Source organism: Hippocampus guttulatus, chromosome 17 (assembly GCF_054856545.1).
Source record: "Hippocampus guttulatus isolate MCC_2025c chromosome 17, RoL_Hgut_1.0, whole genome shotgun sequence".
Classification (NCBI taxonomy): Eukaryota; Metazoa; Chordata; class Actinopteri; order Syngnathiformes; family Syngnathidae; genus Hippocampus; species Hippocampus guttulatus.
This window is the reverse complement of record NC_141277.1, coordinates 8,402,389-8,426,134: the sequence shown is the minus strand read 5'-3', so window position 1 is coordinate 8,426,134 and position 23,746 is coordinate 8,402,389. Positions and strand designations below refer to the sequence as shown.

Genomic DNA, 23,746 nt, shown 5'->3' with positions numbered 1-23,746 from the left:
ATTTTGATGACCAATTTCGTCGAGAAGCAAATTCCTTTTTTTGCCAGCCGAATGAATTGAAAAGCCATTCATGCATTCCTCCCCTGCTATTTTTTTCTTATAGTTAACACAGTTGACCGAACAAATGCCTCCTTCGTGGCCCTTGTGAGTGTTTTCATTTGATCAATGTGCGTTTGGCTGCTTGTCCCATTCAATAAACATCTGAAAATCCATTAGTGGCTGTGGCTTCCAAGTCAAATTCTGGCAAAACAAAAAAGAAAAATGTTGACAAAGTGAATGGCTCATAAGGTACCACAGATTACTCAGGGCACGTAGAACATCCGTTTTTGCCTTGAGTTTCTTTTTTAGGAGCATTGACAGAGCTCAGTGCGATTCATCAGATGATGTAACTAATTGCCTTTTTTTCTGCAATTGTCGACATCACTATTGAATTAGAAGAAGGCTCTTCAGGTCATAGAAACCTGAAATGGACTCAAACCAAACTTTGCATAGAAGTATGTAGATTACCGGGTTGTGTAGTATGTAGATTACCGGGTGGGGGGGCGGGGGGGGGGAGCCACGTAAGCAATGTTCAAAACAGTCTGTGCACGTCAGCGACTACACTAGATGCGGAAGGAAAGTCAGACGGGGGAAGGCTTTATCTGGGCCAGTTGACAGTGGGATCACTTTCAATAGGATTTGTAGGTGGAGGGTCACTGCAGGAACAACAAGCCAGCTTATCCCGTCCGCTGTGTGTAAACGCACGTCTAAGCCGAGGTCAGGAGAAGTACCGGTGGACGGCATAACAAAACACATTTAAACCTTTTCACCCTAGCCCAACTCCACAACCTCTACAGTTGAACCTTTTTCCACCCCTATAACGTTCACATTTCAAAGTCCTGACTTCAAGTCACATGATCTGAAAACCTATCTGGTAAACGGAAGCCAATCTCACTGTCTGTGAAGGCTGAAATGGTCTCTAACTTTCGAAAGGGAGTCGAAGCTCGGCTGAGTTGCCAAAATCAACGATTTCGACAATCATCCGAAACGGCAACAAAATCATGGCAGAGTTCGAGGACCACAGATTGAAAGATGATCGTAAATGTAATTGGCATATTTACACTGTATTACGTGGTCATGTTTTTTTACATCGTAGCTGGCGGCCATTTTATTGGAAATGGTTGGGAAGATAGCACTCTATATTGTACTTCATCAAAACATCTTGTGATAACATCAAATAGAATGAAGAGAATTAACCATCTGTGCTTCGTGATTAATTCATTGTGGCCCCTGCTGGTGTGTGCGACTTGGCCTTCGTTCTTAACGACTCTAATTGAAGATGAAGTGATACGATTCTTTTTTGGCAGAGGAGAAAGAAAACATGCTTGTGGGTCATATCTATGTTACGGCACTGTTCAAATATTGTTGCATTTTGCATTCTTTGTTAGCATTAAGCTCGCGGGCGATAATTATGTTATGAGATGGAAGGCGAGCATCCAGTGCAGCCAAAGCAGCATTTTCACTCCATCGTTTTAGGATTCTCGATCATCTCAAATGCTACTTCCTTCTGTCTCCACTCAGCACTTTTCCCGCTCGCTGCGGTTGAAGTAAATCAGATGATAGAGCGTGCCTTGAGGCCTTGTATGGTTCCACTGTAAATTTTGCTTTTGCTACCAAGACCACTACCTTGGGTGCGAGTGACAGCTCACTTTCACAAAACCCGTGCCTTTGCCACCTCTGTAAAAAGAAGGTAAAAAGACTCCCAAGATTCCCGTTCTCAGCTCTTGTGACTGTCATGCTCATTAGCTGGCTTTGGGTGTTGTTGTTGCGTGCATCTTCAAGTAGCCGCCGCCTGCTGAGCGTACGGCGGCCGCTCACTACAAAAAGAACAAAAATAGTTCCCTTAATTATAACGGTAAAAGATGAAATCAACTGGTGATGTAAGTTGGTAAACCATTCACATTTTTTTAAAGGCAGACTACACCTTGACCTTCAAGGAAGTCAGACCAATGTACCACTCGATCAGCGACTTCTGTCGGGGTAGCGCTCTACTTTCTACATTTCGGATTGAGCCAAACACAGGGACGTAAAACGGAATGTAAAAGCGCCATAAAAACCTGTCGTAAAACTATATAGCTTATCATGTAGTGCTAAAAATCCAGCAGAAGAATGTGGAATGGGGACGGATGATAGTAAGAGGGAGGAGGGTTATTTTAAGACTCTCCATCAGGAGCTTGTTAAGCGGGGAGCGCGAACATCCAAAAGGAATATTGCATTAGCCGCGGCTCTGAGAAGAAAGAGCATAACATCCGCCATAAAATTTAATCCCAGGTACTAGGCCAGCAAACCTGTCGAGCGGAAAACTGCCCGTGTCATTGCTTTTGAAATAATCAGTCTCCAATATGTGGAAATGTTGAATCATGATTGCGGTGGATGTAATCACTGATGGATGATTAACCCAGCCACACAAATAATGTCAATTACAGAGCCCCCCTTTTGATCCAATGAATGGCTGTAACTAAATGTTGGGAGATCATAATCGGCCTCTCTCAGCCTTGTGAGTGTACCCGCGGGGAGGTTAATGATCATTACCATTGCGATGCCATCTTTTATTGCGCAAATGAAGCGCCGGGAGAGAATGAAAGAGAGAGAGAGACGGCTGCGGGGATCTGTGGGATTTCTGTGTGTAAATATTGAACTTCTGCGCTGATGTAAAATGTCAGACAACTGGCTTACAGCAGAGTGCTACATCTATTTTCCAGAAATATCCGCCAGGCTAGGAATACGTCAGGTCGGCTAATCCGCACTGGGCCACCCCAGGATTTTAGGGATGTAACAGAGTGAAAGGATGATGGAATCTGTGTAGCTGACACGCATTCAATAGTGTGGGCAGTGAAAAGAATTTCCTCTGTTGGCACGGTGGCACGGGTGGTTTTAAGTTGGAATCTCCAGCCTGACTGGTGACCAATCCGTAGTGTCGGGGAGAATCCAGATGGGACTCCAATCTGAATCCTGAACATGAGTAAATGGATGGAGGGAATCTAACCCTTCATCCACTGGCGACCAGTTCAGGGTACTCTCGTCCAAAGTTACCAGAGTCACAAGAGATCTTCAAACAGGTTAATGAAGGAAAATGAATGGACGGACCAACCAAATCAAATCAATTTTGTGAACCTAATCATACTGCATTTCATCCAATCTGTGAGCTATTGTACTAAAATGCCAAAATGGCCATGAACAGGTATAAAACCGCTGAATGGATGCCTCAACCAAATAACATCTTTTCTTAAGGGAACGTAGTCCTTTATCCAAAGGCGACCAGTCCAAGGTGTAAAGGTGTCAACCTCAGCAAGATAAATGCAAGCAAAGGAATGAATAGATCAATCAATTGCAACCATGCCAGGTTGCTCTTTCTCAAAGTGACCCTTGAACAGGATAAGTGGCAGAAAATTGGATGGATACATCAAACAAATCACACAATATTTGTGTGATCGAATGAAACTCTTGTCTCCTCTTGCCAACCAAATGTCTTTGTTGTTGTAGGAGAACCCATATCTGTGCAGCGATGAATGCGACGCCTCCAATCCAGACTTGGCGCACCCTCCTCAGCTGATGCAGGACCGCGAACGCAACGGTCTACTGACCTACTGGCAGACTGTCACGTGGAGGCGCCACCCGGAGCCCCTGCTAGCCAACATCTCCATGTCGTGGAACAAGAGTCTGGAGCTTACCGACGACGTCCACATCACCTTCGAGTACGGCCGGCCCACCATCATGATCTTGGACAAGTCCATGGACCACGGCCGCTCGTGGCAAGCGTACCAGTACTACGCCGACGACTGCCTGGATGCCTTCGGCATGCCGGCCAAGCGCGTACGCGACCTGACGCCCGCCAACATCACTCGCGTAATCTGCACCGAGCAGTACTCACGCTGGGTGGGCTCCAAGAGCAACAAGAATGTCACGTTGGAGGTACGGGCGCGCTTCGCTATCTTCGCCGGCCCGCGGCTGCACAACATGGACAGCCTGTACACGCGCATGGAGAGCATGAAGGGACTAAGGGACTTCTTCACCTTCACCAACCTCAGGCTGAGGCTCCTCAGACCCGCCCTGGGAGGCACGTACGTGCAGCGGGACAACCTGCTCAAGTACTTCTACGCCATCTCCAACATCGAGGTGCCTGCCAGGTGAGGTTTTGATCAGCTTTTTTTTTTTTCCGTTTGTCTGTGCCCGCAAAGATGAAACAGCTTTTAACAAAAGCTTTTTTTGGGTGTGGAAGAGAACTTAAAAAAAAAAAAATGTTTTCCTAAAAATAACTCCTGCATCAAGTGATAGGGTTTGAATGTTTTCAATTTAACTGATCGAAGTAGAAATGAGGATAGATGGATAGGTAAAAAAAATGGATAGATGAAAGATAGATGGAAGGTTTGAGTGACACTTCAAATTTTTTTGCTCTTAAATGACACAATTGGGATATAGGTCAAGTCAGTGTAAAGAGGATGGGGGGAAGCAAGGAATCTGATATCCGCAGATTAAATGTAAGTCACTTCCAAATGTACATTTTTTTTCTTTTTTTGAATTTGATAAATGTTTGCATAGGTAAGGTGGAAAGCCCGCCATTTCTGAAAGGACAGACCACTAACTAAACTTCTATCCTCCGGTTTGTGGAAAACATTTTCTTGCAGGTGTAGAAAAATGTTTGGTTGGGTTGTCTTTGAGAAATTTGGGAAAACCTAATTGGGAGCCCAATAGTACACGACAGCGAGCAACAGCAAAGTTTATTAATTAGCCAGTCAATTACTCAACCTTGGTCAGATGACAAAAGAGGTTTTGTTGACCATCGGAGAAAGATTTGCTTTTGCCACATGGAAGTATGTCCGATTTATCGATTGTCACATCCCTTCATATTGGGATCGTTCAAAAAAAGCAGTATTGAGGGGCTTATTGTACGCAGGGTGATCAACGCATCCTGCGGTGCGTCAGCGGCGCACGCGAGGCGTATTCACAATGACCCTATTGATCTTCATACGCATCCCCTCGCTGGCCCGCCAGGACAATGATGAACGACACAAAGACGCGGCAAAGCAATGTCGGCGCGGCGGCAAGGGAGCGCGGGGGGGGGGGGGGGGGGGGCTCTTACATGGCAACTTTGTGACAGTGAAGGATGCTCGGGGCCGTCACGCGGCCGCTTAGCAACCGCGGCGCATCGCTCCAACCTTTCAGAATTATTATTCCAATCAATATAGCGGGCTGACATTTGAATGGTATTTAACAGCCTTGTTGGGACGGGCCTGGAGTCGGACGGCGGGGCGGCAGTGGAGGTTATCTCCGGTTTGTGAGCGGAAAGGGTCCTGGGGTGAGGAGGGAAAGTGAAAATGAGCGACAGCTGAGGGTATGGGGGCGCTTTTTTTTAAATATAATTTGTGCGTGTGTGTGTACAAGCGGGTGGTGTTAATGAAGTCTTGGGTGGATGCTGACACAGCACACACACACACACACACACACACACACACACACACACACACACACACCTTTGAGATCCAGTAAAAGGCCTGCTGGTATTGATCATCGCTACTTTTCAGTCTCAGCACAGCGGCAGAGCAAGGGACAGGCCCGTTTCCCCCCAAAACCCCTGAAACAACCTCCCTTGCAAAATGAACATTTGGGGTCATATCTAATGTGCTGAGCAACTAACTATTTGACTAGTCCAGGCCGGGAGTAGTCCATAAGATTTTAAAGGCATAGAAAATTTGCAGTAAAGGTATACAGAGAATTTTCAGTAAACTTCCAATGAGAATTCACTGGGAAATGTGTCATATTCGAGACCTGAACAAGACAGTACAATAAATGGATGGATGGACGACAGCATGGTAGTGCTTCCGGGTGGCATATCTGCCTCGTCGCCAAAGGTTCTGGGTTGTGACCGCCACATCAGAACTTTCAAAATGTTTTCCACAGACATTAATTTCCTACTACATTCCTAAAGCAGGCAAATATGTGTATTACTTTCACGAAAGACTCATTATTATCCATAGACTAGCTACCTGAATGGTGGCCTGTCTCACTATCTGCCCTGTGATTAACTGGCGACCAATACAGGGTTTAGTTTGTCAACCGGCATAGACTCTAGTGCCCTATAACGCCGAAAAATTATTCGAAATGGACGGTTGGTTCACCAAATCAGGGTTTGAATCATGATCGTAGACCATGGGTGTCAAAGTCAAGGCCCGGGGGCCTGATCCGGCCCGCCGGGTCATTTTATATGGCCCACAAAAGCAAATCATGTGTGTCAACTTGCTAAAATCTGTACTGAAATGTCAAATCGTCATGTGTAATCAATAACGTTGAGGTTTTGCTACCCTGTTTACACTTACTTGAACAATAATTTGAACAAACTATTATAATCGACTTGACTGATTTCAAAGGTAGCAGTCTATTAATTTGTTGTGTTCAAGCAATCATTTTTTAGGTTTCACTGTCATAACGGCCCTCCGAGGGAAGACGTAACTCCAAATTGGCTCGCGACTAGAATGAGTTTGACACACCTGTCGTAGACGCTTCCAGGTAACTAAAGACTGCATATGTTAGTATGAATGGTCTTCTGTCTTAAAGACGACCAATCCAGGGTGTAGTCTGTCAGCTGGGATCGACTCCAGCTCCCTGTGACCCTGAACAAGATAAGCGTTATGGAAAATGGATGGCTGGATGGATGGAATCTTCTGCTTCCTCAACCAGAAAACGCCTTTGATAATGTGACTGTTATGCGTCGAGGCGCGCCGCTGGCAGCGGGTGATATGTCGTGTCCAGGTGGGCTGGATCTGGTAACAGCGTTCCAAATATAGCCCCCGGGGAGATGACAGAGAACGGTCGCTCTTCCGTCCCTTCCACCCGTAACATAATCATCTATCAATAAGTTATTCTGGGCGGCTGCTGGGAGTATTAGATGATCGTGCTGTGGGAATTGGAGGGGGTGCGCAGTTGGGGATGCAGTGGTCCTGAGGAGTACAGTACAATCACAGCCGCCTGCTACTTACGGCTGTGAAATTGATTTTTTGGGGATGGGGCGAGCGGGACGATTAGTCAATGGTCCCCGGACAAAAAGGCTAAGCTATTTCATCTCATCTCATCTGGCCTTAGTAACACATTGGGCTTTCCAATGAGTCAAATTTGAATAATGAATATTTGGCTCCGCCGCCGCTCCGACGAGGGTTGGCCGTGGTGAAATGGATTTTATAGACGATGGATTCCGAGCGGCAGCATGCAACAGGTCGCGGCAGTAATGAGATACGCCGTCATTATCGAGGCGGAGGAGGCCATGGTCACTTCTCTTGACGCACTGCAGCTCCACAGGACTTAACTTGTCACCAGCCGGCTGTTAAAAGTAATTGCACTGGTACCTCACTTTACCAGTGCCTCAACATGCGAGTTTTTTGAGGAGCGTGGTCCATTTAAAATTTTTCGCTTTGTTTTGTGAGCAAAAATTAGAGTTTCAAATGAGCTACAGATACACCACTTCTCCAGTACTGTAATGCCTCAACATGTGAGCAAGAAGAGCCAGAGTCGCCGATCCACTTTCAGACGTTAATTGAACAGGACAAGTACTCGCAAGGAGCAACTCCAATTCCACTCACTTGGCCACGCCCCACCAAGGCACACTTCCAACACACTTGAACCGACATAGCTTTTCTGGTCATTCTGATAGGAAATGCTTGACTATGCGGATACATAGTGAAGAAATGCAAGCATTGTAACTGCTCCTATGAGAAAACAACTCGGCCAATCAGATGTTTTTCAGTTATAACCAGCTGAGCTAACAACAGATTTAACCCATTCCGGGGTTTTTTCATGTTTTCCTCAGTGTCTAAACTGACGACCGTGATTGTAATACAGTGAACACTTGTTTATCGCGAGGGTTACGTTCGACAAGGAACCCGTGAAAGGCAAAATCCATGAAGTAGTCAGCTTTATTTTTTTATGTTTATTATACAGTACAATAGAATATTTTTTAAAACGTTTTCTTATAAATAATAGTATATATAAATGATAGTTTTTAGAAATACTGTAAAATAATTTTAATAGCCCATATGAGGTTGGACACATTGTGACTCAAGTGTATTTCATAGTTCCTCTGACATTGCCTCTTTGTCCTGACTCAGCACCACTAGTTATGGGTAATTGTTGGAACATATATACAGTATATTTATAGTTTTTAAATTCTCATTCAAAGTTCGCTTCACCGATGACACTGGCAAGGAATGGGGAATCTGGAGCACAAGGAGAAGCCTTTCAAAATGGTACACGTACTGTACGTGAAATAGTTTGGCTGCAAAAGTACATTTGATGCCTCTACAAGCGGTGTGTCGTCTTTATCTGACGCAGTGTGGCGAATATCTGGCGCTGGTGTGCTGGAAAGCCAGGTGCTTAACTCTCAAGAGTGCTGCCCTATCAATAACCGCGTCACCGGATAGGATTTTAAGCTTTGACACGAGGGAGGGTTGTAAAGTTAACTTGGAAAAACAAAGCACTCAGCGTGCTGGAGGTTGTGTAAAAGGGCATTACAGGTGAAGGGCGGCCAGAGTTGGAGAAGGTCAAACGCAGTCAGATGCGGTAAAAGACTAATTGAAGGAGAATCAATCGAATATTCGCAACGATTTTCTCACTCAAGGTTATCTGACAACAAGCGTCTGAGGTGTTGGGGCCCGGCAGAGCCCTCTTGATGCCTCCTCTTCGATCAGGCCATTTCCATATCACTCAAGGCGAAAGCCATCAAAGAAAGAGAAGACGACTCCATCATGGTTTGGATCAGCACAATCACATTCGCCGACTCGTAAGCGGGGCTCTCAAATTCTCCCCCCGTCCTCCATCCAGCCGCCCCCATCCGTCAGTCTGAAAGCAACCGGTCAACGGTCCATACGGTCGCTCGTCTACATTATAGATTAGACGCAGAGTCGGAGATTGGAGCGTTTTAATGAAATAAGAAGCGGGTCATGCGGTGGGTCTTTATAATGGAATAAAGCAAAGGCCGTAAGCTCAGGAAGAGCCGACTAAGTGGATTAGGGCCAAGACAGAAGGAAGGAGATTGAGCCGAATGACCAGGAAGTCGGCATCGTTTTTCTCTCACCTCCCCCCTTCCTCTGCCCCGCTCCGGCATATTATGTCTCTTACCCGCTGACTTTTCACTTTGATTTGACTGCTTCATACGATTGGGATGATATATAAAAGAGGCCAGGTGCCATTGGTAAGCAGAAAGTCAAGGGAAAAAAAACAATCTCGGCTCCGTCTGAGGCAGAGGCTGTCCTATTTTACTACTACCACTACTACAAATAAGTTCTTCTAAGAATCTTATGTCTACTTCGCTTTCATGTCGATTCATTTGAACCAAAAAAAAAAAAAAAAAGTGTCTAACATCGTAACACTTGGCAAAGCTAGCAGCCATGACAAAAGGTTAGCTCCTCACCAAAATAGAGAGATCTCGGAATAACAGACGTAACTTGGCTTGACAGCGACTCACTTCATTGTATATTAGCAAAACCCTGGAACCGTATTCCTCAAATCACGGTCCTTGAAACACCTCTTTTTTTTTTTTAACTAAGTTTTGAACACAAGTCAAGGAAATATGGGAGCCACATAAAATCACCCGGAGGCTTGGATCTTTTGACCCCTGTGTGTTTAGGCAATTTAAAATTATGACAGCTTCTCTTCATTGGTGAATATTTGCATCAAGATCAGGGTACTGTAATCAGCCGCTCTGGAGAAGTTCTCTGCTATTTACAGAAATGCATCTGGTTTTCCGAGACAAAACATTTCCCCTTGGATGAAGCCTTCCAAAAGAATTTGGCGGCACCTGTCGCGTCGCCATGGCAAACAACGGCACCTGCTTTGCCAGGAGCGACACCATAAGAACGGCTTTGGCCGTCGCTGCGCAACTTTCTGACGAGCGGCGTAATGTTCCGCGTCCGTCTGCTGCTTGCAACGGAGACGGAGGACTGAAACCGTTCGGCACATTAGCCTTGACAACAGAAACTTAACACGCTGAAGCAGGTATGAAATGCATGTGGGGAAAAAAAAACACAATAGCATGACCATCTAAATGCCGGAGAGAATGTTGCCTTTTTTAAGACTAATTGAGGCCATAAACATGACTGGAATAAATGTGGTCATTAAACGATAGACAAAATCAGAAGTATCGTGTTTCCCCCTTAATTACGCATAATTGGAGTCGAACCCTTTCTAATGTAAAAATATGTGCTTTGACTCACTAAAGGTTTTTGGGGGGAGGGCGTGTTCAGTTTACATTTTGCAACATTTTCAAAATTCCCCATCTTAATTTCCCATGGAGACCTGAAGTGTAGTGTGTCAAACAGGTGACTTTCAAGGAGACATTTGATGCATTTTTATGTTTTCACAATTGACAACAGCTACCAGGTGTCTTACTAAATTGTCAACAACCAAGTGCTTTGATTTTCTTTCACGGTCCTGACGGTCCCCTGAGGAAAACCGCAACTATGATGTGACCCGCGTTGAAAACGATTCTGACACCCTTGCTGTAAACAACAGGCAATTGGGCTTCCTTGTAGCAAACGCGGAAGGTGAGAACGGAACACCCGAGGTTAGTCAAGATGATTAAAAAGTAGATGTGCAATAGCTGAGGAGTGCTAACACCTCTCGCAGAAGTCCAAAAACCTTGAACGACTCAGTCACAGCGCCTCCGGAGTGATACTAATTAGACCCTGACCGGCTTACGGGGACTTGCAGCTACAAAGGTTTATAGTCCGGGCGCCATTGAGCTCGACGCCGCCGCTTCTCATTGGCCTCCGGGCTCGTCCATCTTCTGTGAACAAGCGCCCCGTGTCCTCTGCTCTCTCTTTCACCGCCGTCAGGTGTCTTTTCCCCCGCTTTTTTTTTTATTAGCCGCGGCTTTGACTTTGCAAAGCAACTATTTTGAAATAAAAGTTTTTCCGTGCGCGTCCTCTGCCGACGTGAAGGTGAGCGTACGGGAGGTATAAGCCTGGATCAAAGGCAGAGCGGGAAAGAAAGAGGGAGGCAGATGATGGATTAACTGCTAGTTTCATGGGACGAGCTCGGTGTGTGTGCGCGCGTGTGATTCCGCGGTGAATGATGTGAGGCCGGCTCAATATTGCTTCGGCGTTCCGAGGGAGGTCGTCGAAATCGCCAACGCTTCGCGGTCTTTCGCTCTCGGTATCTTTATGAGCGTGCTTTAGTGGGCGGCCACGACACGACGCTCCGCGCTCACCGGCGGCCACTTGTGCGTTCAGATTCTGATCCTCTGCCGTGGGACTCAGATGGCTTTTGAAATCAGGGGTAGTCCAAATATTTGGTTCCAGAGCACCTTTTGTCCAAAGACCCCATTTATAATCCGAGCACCAATTACAGCGAACCCCTCTTTATCCCAGGGATTCGTTCCCGACGCATCCGCGCTACGTGAAACTTCACAATAGAGTAACCATATAAAAGTTTGTTTTGTTTACATTTAACCACTCCCACATGCTTTAAATACATTCAACTTCTGGAAAAAAAAACACTTTCCTAAAGTATTCCGTATCATTTTCAAAGCGGTTTTCAGATTTTAGATCATTTGAATGACCTCTCAAGACACAAAGTATTCAGTGTTCTGCCACAATGTAGAAACCAAACCCAATCTATCAAAAGGTAAGGATAGATGCTTGACTTTCAATAGACAAAACGTTTGTTTCCAGCTAGGGCTATGGGATTTTAAAAAAAACTGACACAATATTTATACCTCGAAGCCTCAACGGCAACATGTTACAGCATCCTCACAATCATTTCCAATCTACGTTCAGTAAAACTGCAGTGTATTGTCAAACTCCTCATCACCGTTTCACTGTCGAGACTTTGGTTGAAAGTACAGTAGATACTGCAGTCAAGCAATGAAATACACCGTTGGGAATTGGCGTACCGAACAGCATCTTGCCTAGAATTCCAATGCATTGGTATTTCTCCCCCTCATAAGCGACACTATAAACTGAGATTGATTTCCTAATCTTTATCTTCACCTCAAGAGCTGTGCTGATCTCAAATCCATAACAACATAACACCGCCATCTACGGGGATCATGTAGTCATTTCAATGGCTTACAAATTGCAATGTAAATTTACGTGACAACTATATCCCCATCAATGGCAGAAACGATTGGATTCCAGTTGATCGATAGAAACGTCCAGGGCAGTGAACAAGATTATATAAGATAAGATAAGATAAGATAACCTTTATTCGTCCCACACCGGGGAAATTTGCAATGTGACATCATTTATTATAAAATATTTTTACGGACTCCACTTTACAGCTCAGCGGCCCCCAGGGATGTGAGTTGAGAACCACAACATTGACGACACCACCCAGAAAGGCCCAGTGACAAATCCGTCTTCATATGTTGTGATTTATGAGACTACGCTTGTAAGTGATTTGATAATCGTAGTTGATATCCTCTCACAAGTGGAAAGTCAAAGTCAGCAAATTCCTTGCTCAGCCACACACCCCTGCATCCCACTCTTAAAACATTCTTTCAAATCAACAAATACAATCAAGAATCCTCCCCGCCAGCACCTGGACTGTGTCTCACCCGGGCATTTGACATTCGGAGGGAATCTTTTGATGCTGCCAGCGCTCTTTAATGCTGAAAGGCATGCTGGGACTCCTAAGTGGAAGAACACGGAGCCCAGGGAGGGTGTCCTTACAATGAACATTAATTAGCATAGCATTGTTAAGGGTGCGCCATGTTGCAAAGTACTGCTTTTACCTGTGCATTAAGTAGTTGGCACTACGGCCGATCATGACGCGAGCGGTCGGCATTTTTTGAGCAAAGTAAAGTTTTCGACTCTAAGCTCAGTGACCATTTATTATTCCTATGTGAGACACTGATGATCAATTATGAGGCGCCATTTTGATCTCGGGATGGTCAGGATTGTTTAAATGCCAATTTAAATGGCATTTATTTTGGAAATGTGGGAGAAAACTGGAGTAGCCGGAGAAAAACCCTACCCAGGCACGGACAGCACAAGCAAATTCCACACAGGTAGGCCAGAGCACGGAATCGAACCCTGTACTATCGCACTGTGTGAAGTGGATGTGCTAACCAGTTGACGACCATGTCGCAACTGAGAAAGTCGGATCAAGTTTATTTTTATGTTCATCTTTTGCCGTAAAATCTTTTGCACGATGGTTTGATAAGCCGTCCCTACACTACCAACGGCCTTTGCAGCAGTGCCTCGATGTTTGTAATTCTGAGTTTTAATGAGGCATTTTTCCAAAGGTATATTAGGGCGAAAACACACACACACACACACACACACACAAGGGTACTTTCATGACACATCCTTTGCTCTTATAGATGGCAAAAAAAAAAAACAGGTTTACACAGAGTTTACTAATTAAATTATTCAAGAAGCAAGTCACAGTCTGCTTTCCATAGAACATTAGTCTAATAAACAATGTAACATTTTTTGGAATTGTCTGGCACTGTGGAGTCGTCACCTCGCCTGTACGCAACCCCACCCTCCCCATCACCTCCCAACTTTCCTCCGGCCCCGCGCCTTGGGAAGCTCTCTCGTCTTGCTATGACTAATGATGTTCTCTCAGTCTCAAGGTTTTAGCAGGATAATTATATTAACCCTTGTCCTCTGGCTGATCCCTGCTCAGCTCCTTCTCCTCGAGCAGCCTCTCTTGACACAGTCTCGCCGGAATTAGAAGCTAATACACGCACCCCCCCCCCCCCTCCGGCATACCCCACAAGGGCGCCTTGCACTTGTGTGTGTGTTTTGGTTGACTTTTTTTCCAGGCGGTCCATGGGTTTGTCACTGAAAATTAGGTAGGGAAATTAAGGTTTGCGTATGAAAAAGGGAAGTGTTGTGTTATCGTCAGACGTGAATCTCCACAAAGTTCGCGCAGCGGCCACTTTGCCTCAAAGTCAAGGCCCCGCATCTCTTCTCTTGTCGACTACAAAGCTCGGGAGTCTGACACAAGTTCACACAAAGATCCATCACCTCGGGGGCTCTGAGGACTCTTTTGGGGATTTGCACAATAGGAAAAAGCTCCGCCTAGACTCACAGCTGCTCTCTTAGAGATTTTTGTCTCTTCATCACTTTTGCTGTCCCTTTTACTTCTGTGTATGTAAATTTTTATATCTTAAATCGGTGGCTGTCAACTGTTGTCGATCTGGGACTCATGTTTCCCTATTGTCGCCAAGTCGCAAACTACTTTTTTTTTAAGAAGTTAACACTAAATAAAATATATTGTTCAAAAATAGGTTTTGAAAACATGCTGTATGTAGATCTTTTTTTTTTTGCATTTTTAACCCGTGAAAGGTGAAAATATGAGATATAACAAGATTGTATAAAAACAATTTTTACTCCTAAACTTATTAGAACACACTTAAATGTAGTAAAACTTATTTTAGTTAAGTGTTGCTGAGCACTTGTTCACACTCTGTTGCTGTCAAGAAATGGGAGACTGCTGTATATCACTTTGAGCAAACAAAATGAACTGAACATTGTATACTGAAACATGAAATTGTTCAAATCACATAATCACATAACTTAAGTCTACTAGCTTGATGCTACCATATCATGGAAAACGCCATCGGTGGGATAACAGACATTGGCATTGATTTCACGTTAAGCTTTAAACCTTCAAATAACTGCTGCTTTAACACACAACTTGACGAGTGCATATATAAAAAATGACAATAAGAAAAACAAATCAGTTGCACAAAACAGCCGACAACCCCACTTTTTTACTGAACGCCTTGATACTGATCTCTTCTTTTTCGGGACGGTCCATTGCATGGATCGCGGACCTACCAGTTGCGAACCATCTCGTATAAATGAGCAACCGTACATTGACGGCCCCCTCTACCCTCCAAATGGAATCCAATTTCCCACTATCCCCAGGTGTTACTCTTGGTGTTCATTAAAAGAAACGCACTCAGCAGCGGCGAGGACTCCACAGGGGAGGATACGCTCTTAATATCCCGCATAGTCATTCACTGATCCAGGCACAGTCGAGGCTTTAAAGGCCATGAGATACAGCCACAAAATGACAGTACAGGGTTTTTTTCCCAGGAAACTTTACATGGTTGAAAAAAAGACATTTCATAGAAAATGCTATTTTTGACAGCGTAAATTGTAATTTAATACTCTAATTGAGCAGTCATTTTCGTTACTCATGTTGTAACCTGACTAGACTGCTTGCATACGAACTGCTATCATGTTGTTGTACCTACAGTTAGCATATTAGCATTTCCTCAATTCACAATACAAATAGGTGATACTGATACAGGTCAAAAGTAAACAATCCTTCTCATCAGACTTTGCGCTTTCGTTACTCGCGTTGGCATAACAACCGCTAGCATGCTATACTTATTAATTCTCACAAAAAATAGGAACTGAAGAGAGTGCAGAAGTAAAGATGTATAGAGGTTAGCATATCATCTCTGGGGATGTTAGCATTTTAGCCATTCACTATATTGGCATTGTACCTTTTTTTTCCCGTGTTTGCTTGTTTTTACATCAGTTAATCACTTGCGTCAGCAGTCACTTCAACCGTTTGAAAATACAGGCCTAGGATCTCATCGTGATGAGATTTTTTTGCCTCCCAGGTCTTCTGGGAAAACTAACGTTACTACTTAGCAAAGGCGGGATGTGTAGTTGAATTAATAAGGGTCACTCGTGCAGTGGTCAGCAACTTGTGAAGATCCTTCCATTCCCGACTGATGACAAAGAATATGCTACAGCCTGCGCAGCATAATACATTTTTATAAGCAGCATTTTATAAGCAGCAACCTTTTCTTTTTTTATAAGGATGTATACAGTATATCATTATTGAAGTAAAAAAAAAAAAACTAACATTTCAAAGATATGTCAGGTGAAGCTGCGAGTGAAGTAAGAATATATTTTTCAATGCTTGAAAAACAACAACAGCTGCGCAAAGGCAGGATGTTCAAAACCAGAAAATCTGAATAAATCACCAAACAGCAAGTTGAGTTGTATAAACAAAACATGGTTAGGAAAAAAACATACGGAAACAAATAATGCAGTAAAACATGCGGCACCGTATACATTGATGGTACCGGAAGAGCAAAAATGTAATCTGTTCAAATGGAAGCTAGCCAATGACAGGAGACTCAAGTCCTTTTAAAAGAGCTTTAAAATCAATCCAATTGGAAGCCAATGAGAAGCTAAACAAGGATTATCGGAGCTTGGAAGCATTTGAAGAAAAGAAAAAAAACCTATACTTGACGGCTGACTTTATCCCAGTCAAAAAATCTTGAACTCCATTTGATTACAATTCCACGATTATCAATAGATTGCCTTTAACAGGCTGGACAACTCAAGAATTTGGGGTGTATCTTGGCAAAAATGTACACTCACCAGGAAAGTTAAAAAAGATATATATACACAATTGTTTGTGTGCCTTTTCCAGTTTGGCATTGAAACTATTTACTACAATAGTAACAAAATTTCTCTTCATAAAGGTGAAGAAAATACAGGTAACTTCGTAACCCAAGGAGATTTTTGCAACACTTTCTGCTGGGTCAAGGTCAAATTTGTGAATGTATCACATTTAATGATCGTCAAGGAAATACTGCTTCACAGTAAAATAAGTGTATTTTGTGAATTTGACACACTGCAGAGAAGAGTGTTGTTTACAACCGTGCCTAATTTGACGAACTTTAAAAAAGCCTCAAGCGTGTAAAATAAGGTTCTTAATTCCCACCTGGGCTTCCCCTAACAGCAACAACGAGGCATTTTAAAGGGACACCAAAAATGTAAAAAATAAATAAATCCCTCACTCGGGCACTTCCGCCTTTCTTACATTCACTCAGCAAACACACACGAGGAGCCTGCTGTGTTCACGACATCGGTCCTTTGAGGTCTGGACTTGAGGACACCATGTGCCCAGGCTCCATTATTTAGCGTGTAGTGTGCATACTTGAGAGCGCTGGTGGCTTAAAGCGGGGCCGGCGTCTCTGCCACAATCTGACGAATCAGAACGCTCTAGGATGCATGCGCCGACAAAGGCACGAACATCACTGCCATTTACGGACTCTCCGATAAATAATTCATTGCCGCTGTCTTCATCCAAAAGATATACTGTGTGTGTGTGAAAATATATATATATATATATATATATATATATATATATATATATTAGAGCTGTCAGTTTAGCGCGTTTTTATTGGCATTAATTGAAATGAATTTTAATGGGATTAAATTTTTTCTCGCGAGAATTAACGCGGCACACGTCACAAGCGGATGTTACGTTGCTCTATAAATACACCAGAAACAAAACAACAAGCGCGCTGCAGAAGTCCACGCCCATGTCTGTTTTGCCAGCCACGGCAGCGCGAGACACCGAAAACGGATACTTAAAGGGTTTATGAATGGAAAGTTTACTTTTAAAAAGTTGCCAGATTGCTCCACTGACAAGACCAAAGTTACCTGTTTTTCTCTCTCTCTGTATCATACAGGTATACGATGTATACCACTGACGCGATTGTTACTTGTTTGGAACTATTTTGTGTGGAAGGTTACAGTGTTCTGTGTCCATATAAATACGGCGGGTGGAGCTTCTCTGTGTTCGTCTGACAGTGACAGTGCGCTGCAATGGTAGCGACCTAGCGAAAATAAAACATCTCCAGTGTTTTCATCGAACCAAGTGTAGTCATCCGAAATGAGGTCTACACAAAACCGTAGAGAGACTTCCGCGCAAGAAGGACCAACACAATCAACATAGCCTGACTGTTTTAGCGGGAGTGAAGCCCCCCTCTTTCAGAATGGTTTGCCCCAGCAGCACGGGGGAAGTGCGTGCGCTTGTTTGTACGGCCGGCAGTTTTGAATACAGCGGCACGTAACGAACACTGGTGTCCGGTGTCTCGTTATTCTTCAGCAAACATACAGAAACAGACTGCTGTGTTCAAAGCAAACTTGAGAAAAACGAAGTATGCAACCATGGTTTAAATTCACTGTAGGCTGAGTACTAGTTTACCTTAGATGTGCACTTTATAATGTTATATTGCTCTGTTTTGATTTCATAAAAAAGCTGTTAAAGCAGCTGTTGTGTGACAAAATATTTTTTTCACTGTTGTTGATGGACAGTAATGTTGTGTGAGAGATTATGTGTGAATAACTGCTCCAAGTGAAAAATGTTCATGTAAAATTGAAAATCCATCCATCCATCCATTTTCCGAACCGCTTGATCCTCACTAGGGTCGCGGGGGGTGCTGGAGCCTATCCCAGCCGTCTTCGGGCAGTAGGCGGGGACACCCTGAATCAGTTGCCAGCCAATCGCAGGGCACACAGAGACGAACAACCATTCACGCCCACACTCACACCTAGGGACAATTTAGAGCGTCCAATCAGCCTGCCATGCATGTTTTTGGAATGTGGGAGGAAACCGGAGCACCCGGAGAAAACCCACGCAGGCCCGGGGAGAACATGCAAACTCCACACAGGGAGGCCGGAGCTGGAATTGAACCCGGTACCTCTGCACTGTGAAGCAGACGTGCTAACCACTGGACTACCGGGCCGCCCCTCTAATATATATATATATATACTGTATATAAGAAAAGCTTTATTTGTCTCACAATGGAGTATATATATATATATATATATATATATATATATATATATATACACACAGTATATAAAGAGAGAGAGAGAGATCTGGCACATCATTTCCAACCAGATGCACTTTTGAAATCAGTGAAATTGTCTGCGAATAATGAACAATGGAGCGGAGCAGTCCACGTCTTAAGACCAAGACACTACTTGAGGAAACTCAATTTATGAAGCTACAACATAAACAGAGTCATGTCCAAATAGTTTCTGGGAATTTACAAGGCGGGAAGGTTCCGGTGGTGGTGGTGTTGTGGCGTGGCGTGGCATTTACGCGGGTGATAAAGACTTGAGTGGGCATGCGACTGGTCAATGATTGTGGCTTCATGTGGTTCATTCGCCTCGCTCAGTCACTTCTCGCCGCGCTCGCGGCGGGACGCTTGAGCAGCACGCTCAGGACGTTGTTTTGCTGGAGCTTGGCAGAGCATGCTTATATGGGCCGTAAAAAGTGAAAGTTAACACCATCAAGAAACACTACACAAGGTTGACTCAACTACCGCAGGCAAACTGTGTGCTTTTAAATATCCTTGGCCTGATTCTGTAGAAAGGGGAAGTATGAAAGTGGCTACTGCCGCTTCAATCACCACCTGATGAAGTTTTACCTTCGAAGAGTTGGGCAAAAATGTTTTAACATCTTGAAAAGAATGTTACCTAATGGAAATTACATTTTACATTTACAAAACTCCCAATAATTATCGTCAAAATGTCCTTTGTTAGAGTCGTAAATTGTTTCCGTTTTTAAGAAGAATTTAAAACTGTGACGATTTTACGACAGCTGTATGGCGTTACATTACACCAACATTCTTTTACTGTGTTACTCAGAAAATAGGTCATTTTAAAAAGTCCATATATGCGACAGATGTGTCTCATGAATGGTTTTACTGGCGAATCATCATCTGCGTCAGAAAGAAAGATTTTCCTCACAATTTTTGCCTATTTGTAGTACTCGATCAGTCTGAAAAAAGTGGAATTGAACTCTTTTTTTTTTTGGAGTGGCGGGTATACTTTTTAATCTTGCACACAGATACCCTGTATAAAAAAAAACTAAAGCTAACACAAAAACAAAAAAATATATTTTAGATAAACGCAAACTAATAAAAGCTGTCAAAAAACGAATTCAAATTAACTTAATTGAAAAAAAAGAAGAAAATCCAAACAAAATGCAAACCATAAACAACTAAAATTCTAAACGATTGTAACCCTGATACAGTTCCTTCGTTCCTCTGAGGCGACAGACGAGTGCCGTACAGGCTGCTCAGCCAAATTTGAGCTAACACACTGTTGCCGAAAGAACGCAGCGGAGCATCTCGCAGTTGCCGCATTGCTTTGGGGCTACAGACAATCAAAGCAGCCAAGATACAACACGGAGAGTCAAAAGCGGGCACAGCAAAAGTTGGCAGGCGGAGTTCGAGAGAAAACACTGGAAGAGCGGCAATGATGAATGTTTCCCCGCCGAGGGATGGCGGAATGGGTGACTACAGTAAAGCGACAGATAAAGCCCCATTAACGGCTGCTTCCAGCTGCTTTCTCGGGCTTCGTCACCGCATGGCTCCCCCCTTGATGTTTGTTTATCTTTCTTCTTATTTATACCCGTAATTGCTATGCCTCTGCACGTCTAAAAACAGGCAGTCGCCCCATCATTAAAGACACAGCCGCTGACACGACTTCACAGAGATGTGCGCTCAAAGCAGATACTGGACAGAGGGATGCAGGAGCTGGCCAGCAAACTCATTAGTTGGTCATTGGTGGGATTGCACACGAGGAGATGTCCCAACATCGCGAATTCATGCCGCCACGATACGGTGAACCCACGCTAGGTTTATCCATCTATCTTCATCACGATCATATTTTTATTGTTTGTTACAGGATACAGGCAAGTCCAAATTTAGAGTAATTCAACACATTCGAGGTCACGTCTTGAAATGACAGTTTGCATCATTTTCAAGATATGTCACTTGAAGGAAACACTTCGGACTTGCTACCCAGGCAGATAACATAGCTAGCGAGTATTGCTAACATTAGTTCATTTGCGCTATGTTAAAGGTAAGAGCAGAGTACGACTCGATTTATTTTTATATTTATCGTTGTGCTAAGTGTTCCATCTTTTTGATTTGACCTTTATCTCGAACAATTAAAAAAATGGAATAAAAGTGAATGAGACTCAGGCAAAGTATTACGTTTACGAATGGAGCAAACATCTTTTACGATGTAGGAAAATGAAATAGTTTGCCGTTGACCAAAGGTTGTTTGATGCTGTTACATTATAAAACCACAAAATTACAAATTATGCTCCCTTCGAACGTATTGGTATAATGTACTGTAGGTCAAATGCTAATTTTTTTTTTTTCAAATCAATATCCCGTGGTATTATGGGGAAAAAATGCTGCATTTGTAGCATTTAGCCTGCAATTAAGTTTGGACTTAGAAGTACGTTTAAATGTATTTGTCAGTTAAAATGTTTTACACCATATTGGCAGTCATTCATTTTCAGATGGGAGTGACAAACAACTTGAAGCAATCATGCTTTGAAATATTTGAGGAACTGCGCGAGCGGCAAAGTGAGAAGAGGCGTTCAGGATTACGTCTAAAAGTTTGTTTTAATAAGTTTAAGTGTGTTTCAAGCGTATCCCTGGTGATGAAGAGGGGTTGTCTGTAAATCTTTGTGACAGGCAACAGGGTAAAAACTTCCGAGATGGCGCCTCTCACTTTTGCAATGAGACAGGTTGGAGCCTTTTAGAAGATAAGAAGCGGCGCTATGTCGGCCGCTGTCACTCACTCAGCCCAGGCGTTTGTCGCCTCCCAGTCCGTTCGGAAACACACCTGTCTCATTTCACCAAACGTTCAAGCTCCCCTCGTGTGCACGCTAGGACAAAAAAAAAAAAAGCAAAAAAAAAGAGCTGTTCAATTTCCCTCATCGTTTACGAGGACAGCTCGTGTCCTTCAGCGGTGAAGGCGAGACACCTGTCTGATGGATTCCACCTGCCGCATCCTGTCAGATCATCTGGTTGGTTGATCAGGCAGGCGCGGGCCTAATTGGTCTGAAGTAAAAAACAAAACCCCAAAAAAAAACCACCCTAATAATGTCAAATCCAGCGACGTTTACACATTTTCCAAATAAAGCAAGGTAAGATTATAATGAGAGGGAAGATTGAAATATCGACGTCGTCTCTGAATATTTGATGCAGACGGATGGTTGTGCACTCCAGTGGAACAAACTGGAATCGGAATCCAGCCGCTCATCTGGAAAAGGTTCAGTAATGTGAAAACGGCAGCTGCTGAGAGGTCCTGCCCATCCTCATTTTGTCTGGGAGCTAAAAGTCGAAGCTTAACGCATCAAAAACGCGACGCTCTGTACGTGTTGCTACTCCATGTGTGATGAAAGAGCAGATGATTGAAGGTTCTGAATTACAGCATCTTCGCTCATTTCCATTTGGCGTTTCAACCTTTTTACGTTTGGCGTTTCACATGATTATGTTAGCATTATGCTAGCAGGCTTTCATTCGATAAAATGGTTCGGTTGAACATTTTAGTGAAAATTGAATTTTGACTTTCAGAATTGTTGTTGTTTTCTTGTATGTTCTGTTTGTATTGCTGACTCGTGTGTGTGTGTGTGTGTGTGTGTGTGTGTGTGTGTGTTACAGCAGCAATTGTTGGAGAGTTGAGTTTATGGTTTAGTTTGGTTTGGGCGTAATAAAAAATTTAATTCAGTTTTCTTTCATTCTGTTTTGTGTCACTTTTTAAGTAAACTTCAGCTGAGAGTGACAAATAACAAATATTCCCAACACAAATATTTGGAGAACTGTGCAAGTCTTCTTTTCATTTCGTCAAAGTGATGTTATATGATTGTCACCCAATTCTTGACAGCGTGAGAATGGGAACAGCCTCTAAGGAATACTTTTAATCGTGTGCTTTGCTATGTTAATATGTGCGTTTTGGTAAGTTTATAAGGGTCAAACTATGAAGTTTTGTATGGCCTGAAACGTATCCCTCTTGAAAAATGGGGTTGCACTGTACTTGTACGAATGTATAAGGTGTATAATTCAATCAGTCTTTCCAAACAACAACATACAGAGATGAGTTTATAGCAGTCAGCAGTTGCACTTTTTATTTCCTCGGAGGAAAAACGTCACCTTTAATAACCTGCGATGTTAACACAACATCGTCAACTGCTGCGTGTTGTGTGTGCGTGTGTGTGTGTGTGTGTAACTTGAAGCTTACACCTGCCCTTTTTTTTTCTACCTCCTCCGTCTTCATTAAAAGGTGCAAGTGTAACCTCCATGCCTCCCAGTGCCTGCTGCAGGACGGCAATCTGCAGTGCCAGTGTGAGCACAACACCACGGGCCAGGACTGCCAGCGCTGCAAGAAGGGCTTCAAGGCCAAGTCCTGGAAGGCCGGCTCCTACCTGCCCGCACCTAACGGAACCCCCAACACCTGTACGTACCCCGCACAATGTGAACGCGTCTATTTCACGGGTCTCTGCACAATTGGAGTACAACGGTCACACAACAAATCCCATTAGCGGGGCTTAAAAATTACATTTACGATGTTTGCAACTTTGCTTGGTGGAAGTTATTCGAAAAGTATTACAACAGCTGAACTTTATTTGTGCTTAATCCCAGGCACTTTATCCTTCATCCTACCGAGTGGGGTCGAAAATACGTATTACTTTCAGGTCCGTGTTTTGATTTCCTGAAATGTTGAGAGCAAATAACCAGTAATATTTGGGTTGAGTGAACGCTGGCGCGTTTGGCTGCCGCTGCTCAACCCGTATTGTTTTGTGTTTTTTGTCATTGTAAAGTGTCCTTGGGTGTCTTGAAAGGCGCTTATAAATAAAATGTATTATTATTATTATTATTACTGTATATTCATCTATTTCTGTGGAAATTCATTCACCCGTAAATAATACAATCTGGTGTCTTCTTCACTTCATGAAAATAAGAAAATGCCCTCAAATGCTGTAATGATCCATACACAGAAAATGATGGCCACATCTCAATTTAAAACACAAATCAACTAAAGTGTACAAATGTATAATTCAGTTTTATAAATTAGACCTTTTGCGATCCAGGTAAAGAGAATTTAATTGTTCTGCTTGTCACTTTACGTCGCTGGCA

General features: G+C 43.5%; 1 protein-coding gene across 6 annotated transcripts in view; it reads left to right on the top strand.

Moving 5' to 3' along the window:
* ntng2b (netrin g2b) overlaps nt 1–23,746 on the top strand; it is a 55,441-nt gene that overhangs the window by 10,193 nt on the left and 21,502 nt on the right. For all 6 annotated transcript variants that reach the window (XM_086134691.1, XM_086134692.1, XM_086134696.1 and 3 more), the window contains 2 exons: nt 3,523–4,166; nt 22,893–23,065. In XM_086134691.1, coding sequence (XP_085990817.1) covers nt 3,523–4,166; nt 22,893–23,065 — 817 coding nt within the window. The remainder of the gene's footprint in view (nt 1–3,522; nt 4,167–22,892; nt 23,066–23,746) is intronic.